This window comes from Pseudopipra pipra, chromosome W, assembly GCF_036250125.1.
Source record: "Pseudopipra pipra isolate bDixPip1 chromosome W, bDixPip1.hap1, whole genome shotgun sequence".
In the NCBI taxonomy this organism is placed as follows: Eukaryota; Metazoa; Chordata; class Aves; order Passeriformes; family Pipridae; genus Pseudopipra; species Pseudopipra pipra.
Window position 1 is genome coordinate 32,825,088 of NC_087580.1, and position 20,641 is coordinate 32,845,728.

General features: G+C 53.8%; 2 protein-coding genes across 2 annotated transcripts in view; one reads left to right on the forward strand and one right to left on the reverse strand.

The window, feature by feature from the left end:
• The window catches only part of LOC135405247 (zinc finger protein 493-like), a 292,184-nt gene that overhangs the window by 100,958 nt on the left and 170,585 nt on the right, over positions 1–20,641 (reverse strand). The window lies entirely within an intron of this gene.
• On the forward strand, positions 2,860–3,890 carry LOC135405381 (olfactory receptor 14J1-like). The gene has a single exon (XM_064640073.1). The coding sequence runs from the start codon at positions 2,860–2,862 to the stop codon at positions 3,859–3,861; it is 1,002 nt and encodes a 333-aa protein (XP_064496143.1). The 3' UTR covers positions 3,862–3,890.

Consider the following 20,641-nt stretch of genomic DNA (forward strand, 5'->3'; position numbering starts at 1 on the left):
GATCCCTGGGTGGTGTCTGTCCCACAACTGCTGGGAATGGGGATGGGGTTCCTGCACAGGCCCTGTGCTGTCCATGGCAGCTGCTGCTCTTGTGCTGCAGAGCCCTGGCACCTCTCCTGGCACTACAGGCCCCTCTTTGGCTGTTCAGTCCAGGCTCACCTGCCCTGAATTAGGTTCAGCAGTGAAGGGATGTCCCGGAGACAACTGCCATTGTACTCTGAGGACATGTAGAAAATACCCTGCTAAAGAACAGGAGAGAGACCTCTCTCCTTGTGCCACCTGACTCCATTTGATCACCTGAGCACCTCTAGGTGCTGCCCTGGACAGAAGGAACAGTGACAGGTTCCCCTGTCCTACATGTGGGCACCTTCTGCCACTGAAGTTGGCCAAAGCAATGTCCCAGCAGCCTCCAAGAAGATCCCACAGCTGCTGCCCTGTCCCTAGAAACTGCTCCACTGGAGCCTGCAGTTCCCAGCAGGAATCTCGGTCACCTCTGGCCCCTCAGAAGGAACCAGGGCTTTGTGTCCCAGCAGGTCACTCCTGGCTTTGGTTTTCCTTCATTGCCATGGGAGCTGGGACAAGGAGACACCTGCAGGTGCCTGTTTTGGGCCCACTGAAGTGGGGCAGGAGGAATCCCTGCCCATGGGGGTTGTGGAGGGAGCTGAGTGTCCTTCTGGCCCCAGGTCTATAGAGCCACAAGGAGACACCTCTGTTGACTCAGCTGAGTCCCTTCCCTCAGTGCAGGTGAAGGAGATCCCTCCTGGGCACTGATTGGGTTTCCTGTCTAATGATGGGACAAGAAAAGGGGACTCTTGGACTTAACTCCGTGTGTGTTTGGAGAAATGACCCTGCTAAAAGAAGTGTCTGTGCCCAAGTGAGAGAAGGCACATCATTATTTCCTTCAGCTGTGTGCCAGCAGGTTCCCCTGGAGCCCCAGGGACAGCTGGAGGGAGCCCAGAGGGGCAGAGAAAGGGCTGCCTGGGGCTGTTGCTGTGCTGCTGAGCTGGGCTGGGCTCCTGGCACACAGGGAGCTCCTGGCAAGCAAGAAGAGCTTCAAAGAGACAGCTCTGCTGGTGAGCAGCTCCTCTGCACAGCCCAGCAGGGCTGAGGGCACTGCCTGCAGCACCCAGGGCACAGGAGAGAAGGCAGAGAGATGAGAGGCAGCCTGGGCTGGGAGGTGACTGAGCTCTCACTATGCCAGAAACCTTCCCAGGATTTGAAGGAAGAATTCTCTGGCTGTAGGAAAGTTCAACTTGCCTTTCTGGAGGGATCTCCTACAGCTGGCACATCCCACAGCTTCCAGGATCTTTCAGCAGGACTCTCCCAGTTGCTGCAGTGCAGGGGAAGTGGCCATATGGCAGAGCAGGGCAGGAGCTGCAGGCAGCAAGGGCAGAGAGGAGAAGGGAGCAGGAGGTTCAAGGGATCCTGGGCTGGGAGGACAGGGCAGAGCTGCTCAGGGGAGGAACCTTGCCAGCCCTTTGCCACGGTCAGGCTCTGGCTGCAGAGCAGTGCAGGTGAGTTCCTGCAAGTGCCTCTCCCAGCTGCCAAATGGCAGCAGTGGCAGGAGCTGTCAGGATGGCTCTGCTGGATTTGCTGGGGTGCAGCAGGAGAAGCTGCTGCAGAGCAGGACTTGCTGCTGCCCCCTCAGAGGCCCAGGGCCAGAAGGTTCCCTGTGGCAGGGCTGGCTGTGGGGTGGGAAGGTGGGGGTGCAGCCAGGGGTGCCCAGGGCTGTGGTACAGAGCAGGGTCCTGCCCCCAGGGCTCTGTGTGCTGGGGCAGGGACTCTGCTGCCTGCCAGGGTCAGCTCTCAGCCCGGCCAAGGAGCTGCCACGGGGCTGGGGGAGAAGGGCTGTGGGGAAGGAACAACTCCTGGGAGGGCAGAGCAGGGCAGAGTCCTTCTGATCTCCAAAGTGGGCTGCAGGGATGAGGGCTGGTCACAGCTCCAGATCTAAGCAGGAAATTTCCCAGAAGGCATTTGCAAGAAGCACAGACAGACAGGGGGTACCTTAAAGAGAATGAACCAGTTCTTTCAGTGTTATACTCTGGGTTGTCTGGGTGCTGACTGTGACAGGGAAATGAATCTCTGAGCACAGGAGGAGACACTGAAACTTGAACTCTGTTAGATTAGAGGGGATCGAACCTGAGGGTATTAGACATCAAAACTGTCTAATAGATGCATCAGTGTCACTTTTCCAGCCTCCTCAGGGTTGCTCTGACATTGCCATCAGAGCCTACCCAGGCAGAGATGCCCCTGGGCAGTGCCCTGTGCTGCTGGGAGGGCTCTGCAGGGCAGAGCTGAGCCCCCAGGGCTGGGATGGCCTCTGGTAGCACTGGCAGTGTCCAGCTCTGAGCCCAGGGAAGCAGCTGCTGGCAGGGACAGCTCCAGGCAGCAGAGCCCTGGGCAGGGAGTGGGGGGCAAGTGCCCCCAAGGCCTGGGGGAGGGGGTGTTCAGGCAGCTCTGCTGGGCACTGTGTGCTGGGCCATAGAAATGAGGCTTCCTGCAGTGGAAAAGAACCTTCCCCAGACGTGATGGTGAAAATAGAAAACACAGGTACAATTATTCTAAGGACAGACTAAGCTTCTGCTCTGCAGCTCCAGCTCTTCTGAATCATGGGTGTAGAGAGGGAACTTTTGTATTCAAGATGTGTTAAAACTGACATTCCTTGCGTGTGTGAGAGCTCTACCAAAAAAGTCATATGTCACACCACAGCAGAGCAAAACAGACTCCTTGGCAGTGAATTTGGTGACATTTGACACATTGATTTCTTTTAGAAATGGAGTGGCTTTTTCACAGAGGTCTATCTCAACTGTTCCCTGTCCTTTCCTTTTCTGAAACAGATCCAGTGCTAAGAAATAACAAATGTCCAACAGCAGCTCCATGCCCCAGTTCCTCTTCCTGGCATTCGCAGACAGGCGGGAGCTGCAGCTCCTGCACTTCTGGCTCTTCCTGGCCATCTCCCTGGCTGCCCTCCTGGCCAACGGCCTCATCCTCAGCGCCGTAGCCTGTGACCACCACCTGCACACCCCCATGGGCTTCTTCCTGCTCAACCTCTCCCTCACAGACCTGGGCTGCATCTGCACCACTGTCCCCAAAGCCATGCACAGTTCCCTCTGGAACACCACAACCATCTCCTACATGGGATGTGCTGCACAGGCCTTTTTCTTTTATTTCTTCACGTCAGCAGAGTTTTTCCTCCTCACCATCATGTGCTACGACCGCTACGTTGCCATCTGCAAACCCCTGCACTACGGGACCCTCCTGGGCAGCAGAGCTTGTGCCCACATGGCAGCAGCTGCCTGGGCCACTGGGTTTCTCAATGCTCTGTTGCACACAGCCAATACATTCTCCCTGTCCCTGTGCCAGGGCAATGCCCTGGGCCAGTTCTTCTGTGAAATCCCACACATCCTCAAGCTCTCCTGCTCACACTCAGGCTACCGCAGGGAACTTGGGCTCATTGTGGTTACTGTCTGTTTAGTGTTCGGTTGTTTCATTTTCATTGTTTTCTCCTATGTGCAGATCTTTAGGGCTGTGCTGAGGATCCCCTCTCAGCAGGGACAGCACAAAGCCTTTTCCACGTGCCTCCCTCACCTGGCCGTGGTCTCCCTGTTTGTCAGCACTGCCACATTTTCCGACATGAAGCCCCCCTCCATCTCCTCCCCATCCCTGGACCTGGTGGTGGCAGTTCTGTACTCAGTGGTGCCTCCAGCACTGAACCCCCTCATCTACAGCCTCAGGAACCAGGAGCTTAAGGATGCCTTGAGGAAAATGATGACTAGATGCTTTTCAAGAGCAAAAACCTGCCTTTTTTCTTCTGCGCAACACTCATTGTGTAACCCTTTACTGGCCCAGCCTGCCTTCTAAAGCTTTTGAGAGTGGTGGTGGGGGCCGTTTCCTACATCTTTTCCTCTTTTAATGTTGTTAACACAGAAATTTATTCTCCATCTTATACCTAATTCACTCTCTAATTCTTTGTTTTGACCCACAATTGCGTAAATGAGGAATCATTCTCTGTGTGCATTTAAACAAAGTAAAAGTTCCTGCAGCAACTTCTTTGTCAAACATCCTGCCTTTGTTATTCTGTACATGAGGAATCACAGTCACTGAGTACAATAAAGGACTTGAATTCTTTTTTCCAGATTCTCCCTCCAACAACTTCCCTGAAGCTGGAGGGCAGTGCCTGTCTGCAGAGGAGAAGGGATAAAGAGTCCTGGTACAGGAGCACTGCCAGGGAGCAGCAGCTCTTGGCCTTTTCACAGATGCTGTTTTTCCACTGCCTCCCTCTCCTTTCTGCTCCTTGCCCAAGGCCTGAGTGCTCTGGCAGCTCAGTCCCTGCTCTGTTTCAGTCCTGTGACCATGGGCAGGGACAGGTCCTGGGCACTGCTGGCACAGAGCTGGGCTCCTTAACATCATTTCCATCAGGAAATGGGACCCCCCTGGGCAGTTCCTGAAGACTTTGTTCTTTTGAAAGGTTGATGTAAAGAACAAGGCCAAGGAATAGACTCTCCAAAGTCTCATTGCTTTGCTTGTTTCCCCATTCAGTCCCTGCAGTGAGAGAAGCGACTCACTGGGGTACTTGAGGGCCTGAGGGCTGGTTCAGATGTTCTGTGCTGGTGGCCAGTGGCAAATGGTCTCCAAGTCACCTGCCTGGGGCTCTGCAGCTTGTGAGGGCTCTGATGGCAGGTGAGGACTTGTCTGTAGGAACTCAGGAAGTGCAGGAGAGCACAGAGGATCTGCAGGGACAGCCCGTCCCATCCAGTCAGCAGGGAATGGAGCCCTGGAGCAGAATCCTGCCCAGGGTGGAGTTACCAGAGATCAAGTACTAAATCTGCCTGTGAACTGGTAAAGGAGAGTTCTGCAACCCCAGGGGATGCAGCAGGAACAAAGAAAGGACTCTGGCCAGTGACTCGTCTCACCCGCAGTGAACTCCCCTTGTGCCTCCCCAGTTCAGGGGGGGCTGTACCAGAGCCAGGGGTGGGCTTTCCAGGAGGGTGTCCTGAAGAACTCTCCAGCCCCCAGGCTGCATGGAGTGGAGCCCTGCCCTGCCCTTTGTGCCATTGGAAACAGCCCATGGTCCTGCCCAGCCTTGTTCTTGGCTACTGAGCCTTCCAGGACTATGGCAGAGGGTGGAGAGGAGTGATCCCCATCCTGCTGGGTCTGCTCCCCACCCTGACCAGCATGGTCAGTGCAGGGTCAGCCCAGGGTGCCACAGCCCCTCCCTGTGCAGAGCAGCACCCCCAGCTCAGGGCCCTGCAGGGATCCCAGGCTGGGATCTGCAACTGGCCAAGGCAGCCTGGACACACTGACCTGGGCAAAGGGATGTCTCTGGAGAAGAGCAAGAGAGCATTTCTGGGCCTGCAGAGAGGAATCCCTGACACAGACAAACCTCCCTCTGCAGCCCCCCTGGGGACAGGCTGCTCTGTCCCTGGGCCAGGACTCTGGGCTGGGCTGGGCAGAGGGGCTGGCACTGAGGGGCACAGTCAGGCTGTGCTGGGCATCTCCTGGAGGTGACACCAGGGCTCCTGCAGTTTCCATGACCTCCATTTCTTCCTACCATGCTGAGTGTCCAGCCCCTGAGCTGATGGGGATGCTGAGACTCCTCTCTGTGCCCCAGGAGCTGCTGTGCCCTTCAGAGGGGCTGGGGCTGTGGGGGGAGTGCCCAGAGCTCTGCAGCACCCTGGGCTGGGCACTGCTGTGGGGCCAGACCAGACTGGGCTGCTCCACCAGTTGACCTCTATAATGAAACCACTTCTAATTTTCTCCTGAAGAACCATGAGAATATGTGTTGTGTCCCGAGCACTAATCTGGAACTGTGGGATAATAGAAAAGGTTTTGGTGTCAGGGATATTGAGAAGGCTGGACAGTGTCACTGGGAGACCTCTCCCAAACACTTGGAAAGGCCAGAGTCATCCCAGAGCTTCCTGGGGCCTTGGCAAAGGCAGACATGGAAGCAGTCTGCAAACAGGGCAGCAAGGAGGGTTGACAGAGTTCCAGACTGCTCAGGCTCAGCAGGGAAGAGGATATGGCAAGTCCTCCTGCAGCCATTGCCAGGCATGGGAAGGACAAGGCAGGGATTGCAGAACCCCTGTGGGAGGCAAAAGAAAAGGGATACTGTGTGCCCAGACTTCAGCAAGGCCTTTGACATGGTCTCCTGTGGTCTCTTAGAGCCAGACTGGTGACAGCTGGACTGGCCAAGTGAAACATGTGGTGAGTGGGAAGTTGAATGACTGATGAGGGTCAAAAGTCATGGCACAAATTCCTCTGGGCAGCAATTCCCAGGTAACATCCATCAGGGACCAGCCCTTGACCATTCCTATGGAACATCTTTATTATATCTCTGGATGATGGGATGAAATGCACTTCCCACTCCTTTGTGGATGATGCCAAGTTGCAGCGAATCTGTGAGAAACCTCGTCTAGTTAATGGTGACTTGGACAAAAAATGTGGTCAAGATGACTGAGTTGGATAAACTTGTCTTGCCATCAGGTGCCCAGCAAGGCCCAAGACAATGAAGAAAAAACTCACGGATCAGAGGAAAAGCAATTTAAAAGGGGAGTAAAAACAACCAAACCAAACCCAAACAAACACAGAATGAGAGAATATGCTAAGGTGGAAGGGACCCACAAGGATCATCCAGTCCAACCCAACTCTTCCATTGCCATCTGCCCCCACCCCAGCAGGCTCTGGAGCAAAGCATGGCTGAGGTCCAGCACAGCTCTGCTCTGACACAAAGAACCTGCAGTCAGGGACAGGGAGAGGACAAAGTCTTGTTTAACCAGCCTGAGGAATAATGGGATCAATGACCTCCTGTATTCCTGGGCACTTGAATGACCCTGTGGATCAGGTTTGGTAGCGGGGAGGGGGCTGCAGGTTTCCCTTAGGGAAGAGGAGATCAAGAGTTGACTCTGTGTCAGAGAGAGCCAGTTTCAGGTGGCTCCAAAATGGACCAGCCAGTGCCCAAGGCTGAGCCAAAAAGCAATTCCAGAGGCACCTCTGGAGAAAGGATAAAATCCAGGGTGCTGTAATTCAGAGAGAAGTGAGAGAAATGTAGGAGAAACAACCCTGCAGGCACCAAGGGGGGTGGAGAAGGAGGAGGAGTGAGAGAGAGCCTTGGTGGGCACCTGGCAGCCAAAAGCCAACCCCCCATCCCTGAGAGCCACAGCTCAGCCCAGCACAAAAGCTCCTTTAGGTCTGGAGGTTCTTTGCAGCAGCTTTTTAGCAGAGCTGCCAGATGGGCCATCAAAGGGGATGCTCAGCTGGGTCTGAAACCTGGGTGATCCCTGTCAGCCTTGGCTCTGTAGGATAATACAGAACTATAGAATCCTAAATAGTTTGAGTCAGATGGGACCTTTATAGGTCATCTAATCCAACCCCCCTGCAATGAAGAGGTTCACGTTGAACTAGATCAGATTGCTCAGAGCCCTTTCTAACCTGGCCTTGAATGTTTCCAAGGGTGGGGCATCTATGACCTCTCTTGGCATCTGTGCCAGTGTTTCACCACCCTCAGTGTAAAAAGTTTCTTCCTTCTATCTAGTTCAAATCTACTCTTTTTTAGTCAAACACCATTATCCCTTGTCTTATTAAAACTAAGTCTGTGCCCATCCTTCTTATAGGTATGATCTCAGGAGCTCCTGACAAGCCTTGACCAAACCAGTTGAGCAATGAAGAGACCCTGGACTGGACCAGGGGTGTGGTGAAGTGTCCCTGGACTGGACCAGGTGCTCCTGGATGATAAAGGTGGGAACAATCCAGAGTGGAACAGCTGGGGAAAACAGGATAATCAGTCATTCCACTAAAGCCTTGGAACATTCCCTGACTGAATTACAGCCCAAATGGAAGAGTTTGGATACAATTCCCAAATAGTTTGGAAACTCCAGTCATTCCTGACACCAGGATGGAAATTCAGCAGATAACTAAAGCCAGTCCCCTTGGGAGCCCACAACCAGCAGGGCTGAGGGAGACCCTGGCAGCTCCCCAGCACCTCCCTCTCAGTGGGACACCTCTGGCAGCCTCTCCCAGCTCGGGAACCCTCCAGTTTGCAACACTCCAAAGACCCTCGCTGGTGCCCAGGACAATTCTGATCCCCCTCCAGAAACACTCCTCCAGCTGTGACCCTTGTCTGGTGGGAAACACAAAGGGATTTGTGGGAGTCTTTCCCTGACAACAAGGAGAATTTTGGAGAGGGACCTTTCCACACTCCGATATTGATGTGTCCACACATCTTTGCCTGGGTGTGGGTGTGAATTGACTGGTGGGAATGTTGTTATTGGGAATCTATAATTCAGTCACTGTTAAAATTGTAGAACATGCTATTCAATCACTTTACAACTGTTCAATTGGTGAATGATTAAGTGCTACTAATGTCTTTTGCCCCATTGTCTTTGGATCCAATTCGTTTGTGCCCTGACCCTCTTCCATCCCAAGGCTCTGTGTAAATCATTCTCAAAAAATATATATTTTTCGTGATGTCCATTTCAAAATCTTCCTGCTTAGCTAAACTACAAAACAACTCCAATTAGCTGTAGAACTTTTGAAGACTTGAAGACAAATAAAGGAATGAAAATAATTTGTTTTTCAGTGTTTTAATGGGTCCCACAGTGTGTTTGGAGTTGCATCAGCTGTCAGTCCAAGATGGGCCATGTCAGAACTGGTGAGGTTGGGGGGTGAGGAGCAAGGTTGATCTTCCAGGGTCAGTGTGGATCTCCTGAGGAGACACTCAGCATCAAGATCACTTGGAGAACACCTCCATCACCTCTCCTCTGAACTTTAAAATATCCATAATTGAATTAAAAAACAAAAATTACAAACTTTGAAGACTTGTTTTGAAATTGCCTTGAAGACAATTAAAGGAAGACAAAGAGACCATGAGGGATTTCTGTATTTTAATGAGCCCCACGGTGTGTTTGCAGCCCAGCCCATGATGCTGAGGTACTGAGAGAAGACTGAAGCAGCTGCTGAAGAAGTCAGAAGCCAAACTCCAAGTCCCTTGAAGCATTGCTGGGCCCCACTGAGGGCAGGCACTGCCAAAGCCTCCCCAGGGACTCCTTGGAGCAGCTCCTTGGAGGCCAGGAGTGCAGGCAGACAAAGGCTCTGGGCAGGCCCCTGCAATGCTGAGCAAAGCCTGCCTTGGTTTTATGGAGCACAAAGGCCAAGGCCTGAGCCCCAGGCCCTGGCCCAGCAGATCCTGTCCCTCCCGGCTGGCTCAGGGCTGTCTGGGGGGCACTGGGATGGGAGGGGGAGGAACAACAAAGGCCCAAAACTGGGCAACCCCTGCCAGGCTCCTGAGGGAGGGGTGAGGCAGAAACCAAGTGCAGAACCTGCCAGGCAAGTTGGTTGTGGTGGCCTGAGTGGCAGAGGCAGCTGCCAGAGGCAAGGGGACAAAGGCCTGGGTGCCTTTGGGCCTTGCAGCCCTGCCAGAGCCCTTGGCCATCTCTCCTGCAGGCTGTCCTGCCCTGGCCCTGCTGCTGCTCTGGCCTTGCAGGCTGCACACACCCCTCCTGCTTTCCCACCCCCTCCCAGCAGCATTTCTAGACCCTCCCTGATGTCTCTGCACCAGCTCTGGCTGTTCCCTGGAACACAAAGCCATGGGCTGATCCTGACTCCCTCTGGGTGGCCTCTTGCACCACAAGGGTCCCCGTTGAGTGATATTTCTTTTTCCTCACCTTCAGTCTGAACCTTCAATGTTACTCTTTGTGGAGATTTCATTCTATTTCCAATATGGAGAAAAGCTCCATCCTGTCAGATCTCCTCTAGACCCTCTCCAGTTCTTCCTCATTCCTCCAGAATGGGGAACCTCACAGACAGACAGACCAGTCCAGATGTGGTGACCCCAGGGCTGAGTCCAGGGGGGTGACAACTCCCTTGTCTGGGTGCCCACACTCCCCCTAAGACAGCCCCATGTGCAGTTGGCCTTAAGTCAAGGGGCCATTCTGATTCTTTGTAATGTCATGGAATCAAGTGGCACCGTGACACTGCAGGGCCTCATGGAACCAAAGGAATGCAGGGACACTGTGGAATCTCATGGAACCAAGGGACCGTTGTGACATGTAGGGTCTCTTTGGAACAAAAGGAACCCTCAGACATCTCACAACCTCAAAGAACCAAGGGACCACTGTGACATGTGGGGTCTCTTTGTAACCAAAGGAACCCTGAGACATCTCAGACCCTCATGGAACCAAGGGGCCACTGTGCCTCCCCAGAACTCCATGGAATCAAGCAGAGCCGCTGCCTCCCCCCCCGCCGCCACACAGACCAGCGTCGCCGGCTCTGCCCCGCTTGGACACCTCTGGAGTCAACGTGTTCTTGGGCAGCACAACTGATCTCAGAGCAGAGAGTTTCCCACATTTTGCTTTCCCCCTCTTTCCCCTGTTTTTTTTTTTGTCCTTTGTTCATTCAGGGGGAAAAGGGGGAAGGGAGGCACATGTTGATCCCTGTTTGTATCTGTTTACAAAAGGAAGTTGGGGCAGGGGGGAGAGAGGAGGCAATTTCTCTCTCTGCTGTTGCTTTGAACTCTTGTGTTGGTATTGTTGTTTTTGCTGTTATATTTCTTGTCAGTCAACTGTTATTTTTTTCACTTATACCTCCTTGTATTTTGTCTCCCTGTAGTGGTGGGGAATAAAAGAGTAGTGAGTTTATTTTATTGGAGTTCCCGCCCCAATATGTGTCTTTAAACCAGGACAGGTTGCTCAAGGGCTCCCTGAAATTTGGCATCATCCACAAAAGAATTGAAAATACATTTTGCTCCACTGTAGAGAGAGACATTCTGCATTGGTGGGCAAGGGCTGATCACTGAGGGATTTCATCAGGAAGTTACTGCCAAGAAAACTTTGTACCATGGATTTTATTTGACATACTTCATTCAGCCAACTTCCCACCCACCACATCTTCCACTTCTTCAGTCCAGCTCTCACAAGTCTGGCCATAAGGAGACCACAGGAGACCATGTCAAGGGCCTTGATAAAGTCTGGGCACACAGCATCTTCTATTCCCTCCCACAGGGTTTCTGCAATCCCTGCCTTGTCCTTCCCATTCCTGGCAATGGCTGCAGGAGGACTTGCCCTATCCCCTTCCCTGCTGAGCCTGAGCAGTCTGGAACTCTGCCAACACTCCTTGCTGCCCTGTTTGCAGACTGGTTCTATGTCTGCCTTTGCCAAGGCCCCAGGAAGCTCTGGAATGGCTCTGGCTATTCCAAGGGTTTGGGAGAGGTCTCCCAGTGACACTGCCCAGCCTTCCCAATAGCCCTGACACCAAAACCTTTTCCATATCTCACACTTCCAGAGGAGTGCCCAGGACACAACACAGGTTGTCCTGGTGGTTCTGGAGAATGAGAAGGGATTTCTTCCTCGAGGCCAACCCCTCCAATTGGGTTTGAGTGCAGCTGAAAGGTTCCCTCATCATTTTGCCTGGTGCCTCCCTGCCCTGAAGGTTTCTGGCCATCAGGCTGGAGCTGAGGGGGTTGGGCAGGTGCCTGAGGAGGGGGTAGAACAAGGGCTGTGTCCAACTGTGCCAGGAGGGCTGTGCTGGGCAAGGATGAGAAAGCTGCAGAAAACAGTGGCACTGGGGAGGTGAGAGGAGCAGGTGGAGAGACCTTGTGCCTGCCCACGCTGGGCAGGAGCTGCCCCAGGATGGCAGCTCTGAAGCACTCACAGGATGTCCCTGTGAACAGGAGGGGAAGACTGGATCTGAAAATGAAACCTGGAAAGCAGAGAGCAGGAGTGTCATGGTGACACTGCAGGAGAGTTCCAGCCCTGGAGCAAGGTCACAGAAGAAGTGAGCCAGTACATGCAGTAGCCTCAGAAGATCCCACAGCATCCTGGAGATGCTGGAAGGGAGCCCAGCTCTGCTTCACAAGTTCCCAGGGCCTGTCCCTGCCTGTGCTCCAAGGGCTTCCAGCCCCCAGGACTGTGCTCAGAGAGCACTCAGGCCTTACAGTGAGAAAGGGGCTCAGGAGGACAGTGTGGAAGTGGCAAGAGAGCAGCTCTGCAAAGACCAAGCACTGCTGCTCCCTGGCAGTGCTGCTGGGCTGGGATTATTGTCCCCTTCCCATTTGCAAATACCCCCTGTCCTGCAGTGTGCTGTCCTTTAGGAACACCTAAGAAGAAGGGTCTTGGACAAAGAAGGCACTGCAGGGTCCTTTATTTTGTTTAAAGACTCAGAGAGCACATATCATCATTTTTACATCTCTGGATCAAATTTAATGGGTAGACGATAAATTAGAAGGCAGATGCATAATAATATTTAATTGCACAGGAAATTATTGCAAGAAGAACGTGATGACCTGCAAGAAAAACCTGAGCAAAAAGGCTGGACCATTAAGGAGTCCCATTCTGAATGCTACACACCAGAAAACAGGCATTTTATTGCTCCAGAAAAGCATCCAGTCATCATTTTCCTCAGGGCATCCTTGAGCTCCTGATTCCTGAGGCTGTAGATGAGGGGGTTCACTGCTGGAGACACCACCGAGTACAAAACTGATAGTGCCAGATCCAGGGATGGGGAGGAGATGGAGGGGGGCTTGAGGTTGGAAAATGTGCCAGTGCTGAGGAACAGGGAGAGCACAGCCAGGTGAGGGAGGCACGTGGAAAAGGCTTTGTGCCGTCCCTGCTGAGAGGGGATCCTCAGCACAGCCCTGAAGATCTGCACATAGGAGAAAACAATGAAAACAAAACAACCAAGTCCTAAAGAGATAGTAAACGAGAGAAGCCCAATTTCCCTGAGGTAACCTGAGTGTGAGCAGGAGAGCTTGAGGATGGCAGGGATTTCACAGAAGAACTGGCCCAGGGCATTGCCCTGGCACAGGGGCAGCGAAAATGTGTTGGCTGTGTGCAGCAGAGAATAGAGAAAGCCAGTGGCCCAGGCAGCTGCTGCCATGTGGGCACAAGCTCTGCTGCCCAGGAGGGTCCCATAGTGCAGGGGTTTGCAGATGGCAACGTAGCGGTCGTAGCACATGATGGTGAGGAGATAAAACTCTGCTGAAATGAAGAACAGAAAGAAAAAGACCTGTGCAGCACATCCCTTGTAGGAGATGGTTGTGGTGTCCCAGAGGGAATTGTGCATGGCTTTGGGGACAGTGGTGCAGATGCAGCCCAGGTCTGTGAGGGAGAGGTTGAGCAGGAAGAAGCCCATGGGGGTGTGCAGGTGGTGGTCACAGGCTACAGCGCTGAGGATGAGGCCGTTGGCCAGGAGGGCAGCCAGGGAGATGGCCAGGAAGAGGCAGAAGTGCAGGAGCTGCAGCTCCCGCCTATCTGCAAGTGCCAGGAGGAGGAACTGGGGCATGGAGCTGCTGTTGGACATAAGTTTCCCTTGCATATTAGCACCTGTCTAAGAAGAAAAAGGCAGTAACAAGTTATGGTGGATGTCTCAAAAAAAAAAATCTATTCCAGTCCTCATATAAACCCCTCAAATCAACTTTTCTCTCTCACAAAGGATCTGTGGCTCGTCCGTTTTAGGAGCTCCACTGAGTGCTGGTTCAGAAAGCTCCAACGAGCAGGGGGCTCTGCTGATGTTCTGGAGGACTCAGTTCTGCCCTACAACAACAAATAAATAGGAACTGGGAGTGATGTTTGATGAAATCCTCCCATGGTATTAAACAGCTTCTCATCACTGTCGCTCCCAATTCACCCCATTGCAGAGCAGAGATGTGGGCAGACTTTTTTGGTTTTTTTGCTTCCAGTTGCCCCAGAGGGAGTGGAATTCCTAAGGTAGAAATCCTTGGCATTTATACTTCTGTCTATGAGACACTTTGTGGGTCCTGTGAGACAAAGAGATCATCCCTTCCTACAGTGTGGGGCAGATAGTCTGTCCATCAGCCCTGCTCTCAGCTGCCCAAGGCTGTCACCTCTTTGAGCTGGAGGGCAAAGGCACCCCAGTGTTCCCCTGGGGAGAAACTGGACACTGCTGAGAGCTGGTAACTCCAGATCTGCAAACTCCTCATCCTGTCTCATCCTACCAAGGCAGATCTCAGCTCTGCCCTCCCAGCCAGGGGCACAGAGGGCTCATTCCAGCTGCCTGCACACACCTTCCAGCCCCACTGCCATGGCCTCAGTGCTGAGGGGCTGTGGGGAACACAGAGCGGGAATGGGAGAGCTGTGCCCTTCAGGAAGGCAGCCTGAAGCACAGCAGGATCATCCAGGGAGAGAACTGCAAGTCCTAAAGATGTTACATCCTGAATGGAGAGTCCTGCAGACTCTTTGTCCAGAGCTCCCACCTGAGCTGGGAACAAAGGCAGCATGAAGAGGAGGGGAAAATGGAGACATTCCCCCCCACTCCTCTGGAGGCCCTACAGGGACAAAGAGATGGGCAAAGGGAGTTTCCTCTCCTCAGGGCTCCACTGCCAGGAAGGTAGCTCATGTCACTGAGCCCCTGGCCATGGAGGGAAGGGCTCTGCTGGGTGGTGGAGGAGATCAGGGTCTTGTTCTGGGCAAGAAATCAGCAGTGCAGGGGAGGGCCCAGAAGTGCCCTAACCTCCTCCCAGGGCATTACAGCAGCAGCTCCCTCTCAGTCTCTGCCCAGGGCTCTGTTGCCTGGAGCTGTCCCTGCCAGCAGCTGCTTCCCTGGACCCAGGGCTGGGCCCTGCCAGTGCTGCCAAATCCCTCAGGTCTGCCTGCAGAGCCCTCCCAGCAGCACGGGGCACTGCTCAGAGTATCTCTCTCTGGGCAGGCTCTGATGGCAAAGTCAGAACAACGCTGAGGAGGCTGGAAAAGTGAAATTGATGCTACCTGTAAGGCACCATGTGCTGATCTCTGATACTGCCTGGTTATTCACCTCTGAATAGAGCAGATTTGGAATTGCAGTGCTGCCCTCTGAAATGAGACATTAATTTGTACTTCCCATTACAGCACAAGACTGGAAGAATGGGTCACCTGCTCTGAGACAGCCCCTGCCTTTCTGTGCTCATTGAAAAGTCTCCAGTGAAATCTCCTATAGGTCTCTCCAGCTGTAAGCAGCCCTGCCTCATGAAGTACCCTATGTACAAAAAAGACTCAGCCATCCAAGTCACTGTCCTTGCCCACAGCCCTTCTGCCCCAGCCCTGGCAGCAGCTCCCCAGGCCGGCTGAGAGCTGCCCCTGGCAGGCAGCAGAGTCCCTGCCCAGCACAGCACCCTGGGCTGCAGGACCCTGCTCTGCCCCACAGCCCTGGGCACCCCTGGCTGCACCCCCGGCTTCACAGCTCTTCCAAAGTGACCCAAAACAGCCCCTGCACACCCATCCCATCAGCTGGGGCTGGGCCAGCTTTAGGAGATGCCTCCAGGAGCTGCCCCTGCACTGCCCTGCAGCCACAGACTCACCGTGTGCAGCCCTGCCAAGATTCCTCCTGCAGGGAGCTCTCAGTCCTCCTGCCAGTGCTGAGCCCCTTGAAGCTGTGTCTGTGCCCTGCTGGTGTCCCTGAGCTGCCCTGGCAGTGCCCTCAGCCCTGCTGGGCTGTGCAGAGGAGCTGCTCACCAGCAGAGCTGTCTCTTTGAAGCTCTTCTTGCTTGCCAGGAGCTCCCTGTGTGCCAGGAGCCCGGCCCAGCTCAGCAGCACAGCAACACACTCAGGCATTTCATGACCCTCAGGGGACATTGAGGTTGTTTACATGAGACTCAGTCCCTGAGAGGAAGTTCAAACAACTTTTCAAGAAGTCAAAGTGAGATTGAAACACTGAAGTTTCTTGTAGTGCTAATGAGTCTCACTGAGGGACACAACTGAGAACGTGTCCCCAGGTTCCAGTTAGAGCAGAAAACTGCAGACAGTGATGACAAAGATGGACAAGCAATGGAAAGGTGGTTCTGATGCTGAATAAACCTTGACTTGTTTTCTTAATCCAATGGGCTAAACCCTGACCCCCAGCCCCTGGGAAGGCAGATCCTGTCCCTGCCTCATTCCTCAGGGCTCTTCCTGGGGCACTGGGATGTGGGATGTGCAATGCCAAGGGCAGGACCATGGGGTGGCACCTGCCAGGCTGCTGAGCAGGGACAAGGAGGCCATGAGGCCCCAGGGCTGCAAGGGCCACTCCCCTCCTCCTGGCATCAGGGGCACAGACAGCAGCCCTGGCCAAAGGCCTGCAGAAGGTGGCTGTGTCAGGGCCTTTCAGCTTCTCCCCCTCCCTGTCTCCTCTCCAGCCCAGGCTGTCCTACGGTGTCCATGCCCTGCCCCTTTCCCTGCAGGCTGTCGTCATCCCCCAGCTGCCCCACCTGGCTGGCACCTTCCTGCACTGACATCTCTGCGTCCTCCCTGGCTCTTCCTGCACACACAAAGCCTTGGGCTCATCCAGACTCCTTCTGGGTGATGTGTTGCAGCACACCATAGCCCTCAGGGTGAAACTCCGTTCTCTTTGTTTCCAGTCTGGATCTCTCCAGCTGAACTTGGCATAGTTTCTTTATTTCTCATGCTGTTTCCTGCTATGACAAAAGGATCCTTCATTCCTGAAACCACCCTTCAACCCTCTCTGGCTACCCCTGCACTGTCCTCAGTCTCCACACCATGGAGCCCAGAGCTCCTTAGTCCCTACAGAGTGGTCATGGGATTGAGGCCTTCAAGTCTTTTCTTGGGAGATCCCTGGGTACTCTCCATGGTGTTTGCAGATGAACACATGGTGCTCACAGTCTAAGGAAATCACAAGGATACGTTTTACGAAGGCCTGTATTGGCAGAACATGGGGCAATGGCCTTAAACTGAAAGATTGGAGTCTTATGTTGATAATAGGGGTCACAAGTCCTGCCAGCAAATCTGCTCCAGTGTGGGCTCCTCCCCGGGCTGCAGGGGGGTCTCTGCTCCACCCTGGACTCCCCCACAGGTCACAGGCCCTTCAGCTCAAGTTCACACGGAGTTTTAGCCACCAAGGTGCCCCAGACTCTGACACACAGCCAGGAACCCCAGACAGCACCAGCAGCTGCAAATTTCAGCAGCACACCCCAGACACATCTGTGGGTACCTCCAACACTCCCAGTCCCACCCTGGACACCAACAAAGGCTGTTGTGGTTTCACCCCATGCAGCCCCCAAGCCCCTGCCGGCCACTCCCCACTCCCCCACCAGCAGGACAGTGGAGAGAACTGGGAGGGGAAAAGCTGGAAAACTCGTGTGTTGAGATAAAGATACTTTAATAAGGACAAGCAAAAGCTGCACGCAGAAGCAAAATAAAACAGGGAATTCATTCCCTGCTTCCCACGGTTGGGCAGGTGTTCAGCACCTCCAGGAGAGCAGGGCCCTATCCCATGGAATGGTGGCTTGGGAAAACAATCTCCATCACTCCAAACCTGTCCTGGCTGTGTCCCCTCCCAGCTTCCCACACACCCCCAGCCCCTCCCCAGTGTGTCTGTGCCAGGGGCAGGAAAGGCCTTGGCTCTGGGTAAGCTCAGCACTAACCAAACCACCTCTGTGTTCTCAAGCCTGTGCTCAGCACAAGCCCAACCACAGCCCCACACCAGCCCCTGCAAAGAAAATTAACTCCACCCCGGCCCAAACCAGCACATTCCAGCCCTTATTCCACACCAGTCCCATCATGCCCAGGCCCCACACGACTCAATACAACTTTACCCCCCACCACCCCCTCCCCATTCTTTGCTATAACACACAGGTCTCCTTCCCTTAGTCTTTGCACCACCCCTGCAAAATGTCCATAAAATGGCCCCAAAGTGTCTGTTGAATTGCTCCAGTCCAGTCCTTTGGGCTGCCCCTGTTCTGGTGGTCCCTCGGGGCAGGAGAGGGGCTGTGTGGGGGGAGTTCCTGGGCGCCAAAGGCAGCTCAGGTCGGTCCCTGCTGCCCTGCAACTGCTGCTTGGGAGGCTCCTCCCGCACTGCTTGGGGTGGTTCCTGTGACAGGAATTCCTGTCACACACTGGGCAGGTTTAAAAGGATGCACAGTTTGGGTTATACCACATCGTGATAAACTGGTCCCAGCCCCTGGAACCAGGACACAGCTATCAGTGTGAACAATGCTGCACTTATTGACGTCCTTTGCCTCAGTTTTAGTTCTAGTCTATCTCATGATGATTGTGTAGAGCTGCAGCCTCACTCTTGCCTTTATTTTCCTTCCATTTTGTAGAAAAAAACAAGTCTTTGTTTCTGGTGACCTGTTGTTCTGGCTGAAAAAGTTTCCCCTTCTGTCAATGACAGCTCATGTGAAATCAACTCCCCTTGTTTGGAGGCTTTTATTGCTCTTCACACCTAGGCAGCAAGTAGTCCATGGCTCACCAGCTCTTGCTGGACCTTGTCAGCTTTTCTCTTTTGTCTACCTTGCGTGCCAGACGTTGTGTTTGGAATAGCCCACATCAGTCTCCAGCTTCAGATTACTCCAAGGGTTATTTTCCACCTTTTATGCACAATACCTTATTAATGTCTTTTGATAATTTGCTTGGGATAGAGTTTGTTTCTGTATCAATTATGCCAGGGAAAAGCATCCATTTCTTAAACAAAGATAAATACCTAACTGTAAACTAAAAAAGCTCCACAGATACCCCCAGCCCCACAGATCCCTCCCAGCTCCACAGACCCCGCAGCATCCTGCCAGATCCAGCTCCCATCCCCAGCCAGGCTCTGTCCTGGCTTTTCTTCCAGACTGGCAGGCAGATTGGACAGGGATATGAATCTCCTGTGCATACATTTGATGTGCTGCTCTTTTGTTGTTGTTCTCTAAATAAGGTTTATAGAGTGTTGTTGATTTTTGCTTTTCTAAAGATTCTTCCCATGTAAATACATTCTATATATGGTTTCTATGGTGTTGTTTTGTTGTTGTTCTGTAAATGCATTTCATAGATTGTTGTTGTTTTACAGGCCCATACAATGTAAATACATTTTATAGATGTTTTTATAAAGGCAGGGGTCCCTGGGGGTGGGGGGACCTGTGCCCAGAGGGGTCCCACTTGGGAAGGTGCCGGCCCTGGGCAGTGCTGGTGTCCCTGGGCTGGGGCAGAGCGGTGTCCCCAAGAGCAAAGCTGTCCCCAGCAGAGAGGGGGGTCTGACATGAGCGGCCCCTGCAGCGCTGCCCCCACAGCGGGCAGGAAACCTCCTGCTGCCCTTCCTGCTGCAGCCAAAGGGATCTGGGAGAAGGTTTGGGAGCTGGAGGGGCTGATGTTTAAGGCTTTGGACCTCTAAGCGCTCCAGGCTTTGCTTCCCATCCTCATGGCATTCCCCTGGGCCGTCGGAGAGCCCAAAGCCAAACAAGGGACCCTCGCCCTGCCCAGATTCCTGCTGCTGGCAGTGGGCACTGGCCCATGTCCCCCACTCGGGCTGATGCCTGGAACAAACTGGTCTGGTGGCAGATGTCCCTGCCCATGGCAGGGGGGTTGGACCAGATGGCCTCGAAAGGTCCCTTCCAACCAAAACTCTTTTGGGATTCCATCACTCTGGGGTTCTGTGCCCACCATGGCAGTGCTCCCTCACCAGGGCCATTTGAGCTGGTGAAGAACCTCTCACGCTTCCCTGACATGGTAAGGCCGATGTGGATTTGTGAGCCCTGAGATGGGCACTGGGCAGTGAGAGCTGCCCTGCACCCAGCCCTGTCAGCAGCTCTGGCAGCAGGCTCTGCTCCCCTGGGCTCTGGTGGCTTCTGGGCCTTGCAGCCCAGTGCAACTTGTCCCTGCTCTGGAATCGGAGCCTAGGGCATCTCCCTCAGCCACCATCCCCATCCCCTTTCACTGTGGGCAGGGGGCTGCTGTTTCCAAAGCTCACCTTTCCTCCTTCCTCCCAGGAGAGCAGCGACATGCGAGAGGCCTTTATCTGCCTCTTCAGAGACTACCTGGGCTCAGCAGTGCTGAGGAACAACAAGCAATTGAAGATGTCTCTGTGGAGTGCACTGGTCCCGCTGCTCATTCGCACAAGTGACCAGTCCCCGAGCGTGGCCAAGGTACACATTGGAAGGCTGAGCACTGGCACAGAGAGAGGTGGGCTGGCCCGCCCTGTGGGGCCCAGGCAGCAGGGCAAGGGCTGCTGGCAGTGGGCAGCCGTGGCCCAGCACAAGCCGTGGGAAAGGTCCCTGCAGAGCCAGCGCCAGCAGGGATGGAGAAGCTGGCACGGCCATTTCCAGCAGCTGCCCTAGGGCTCCAGTAGGGCTCATCAGCCTCTCTATCCAAAATATCCAATGTCCTGTGGGAGGATGCACTGAGCCAAGACAATCTAGAAAGCTGCAGAGTTAGGAAAGAAAGAAGAACAGCTCCTCTTCAGGGAGACTTACCACCTCCATTAGTGTGTGTTGTTTGGCATTTGTTGCTGGGTAAAAGACTGCAGTCTTTTTGGTCGACAGGTGCAATCCAGTGCTGCATTGCACAGCTTTTGCTGACAGCTTTTTTCCTGGGGAGGGCCTAGTCTTTTGTTCTTTTACAAAAAATAACACTAGCACCCAATGTTATGCCTCCAACGCTCCTTTATTTTTTTGGAACAGTGTGTCTACAAATAAGCATGTGTGGGCTTTGGGGTTTTGGGCCAACATAGCATAATTTTCTGCATCGTTGGGGCCCGTTGCTAGGGGCTGGTTCCACATCCACGAGCTCTGGAACACTGCTAGGCGTCAGGTGGTGTGTCACAGGGGGGCCCTTTGTGACATCCCAGCACAGCACACATGGTCAGCACAGCCCCAGTGCCAGCACCATTGTCCGGCAGGACAGCGACGCGACAGGACGGGAGCACGGAGCTGGCGAGGATCTTCTGAGCACAGCTCCAGGCTTTCCCT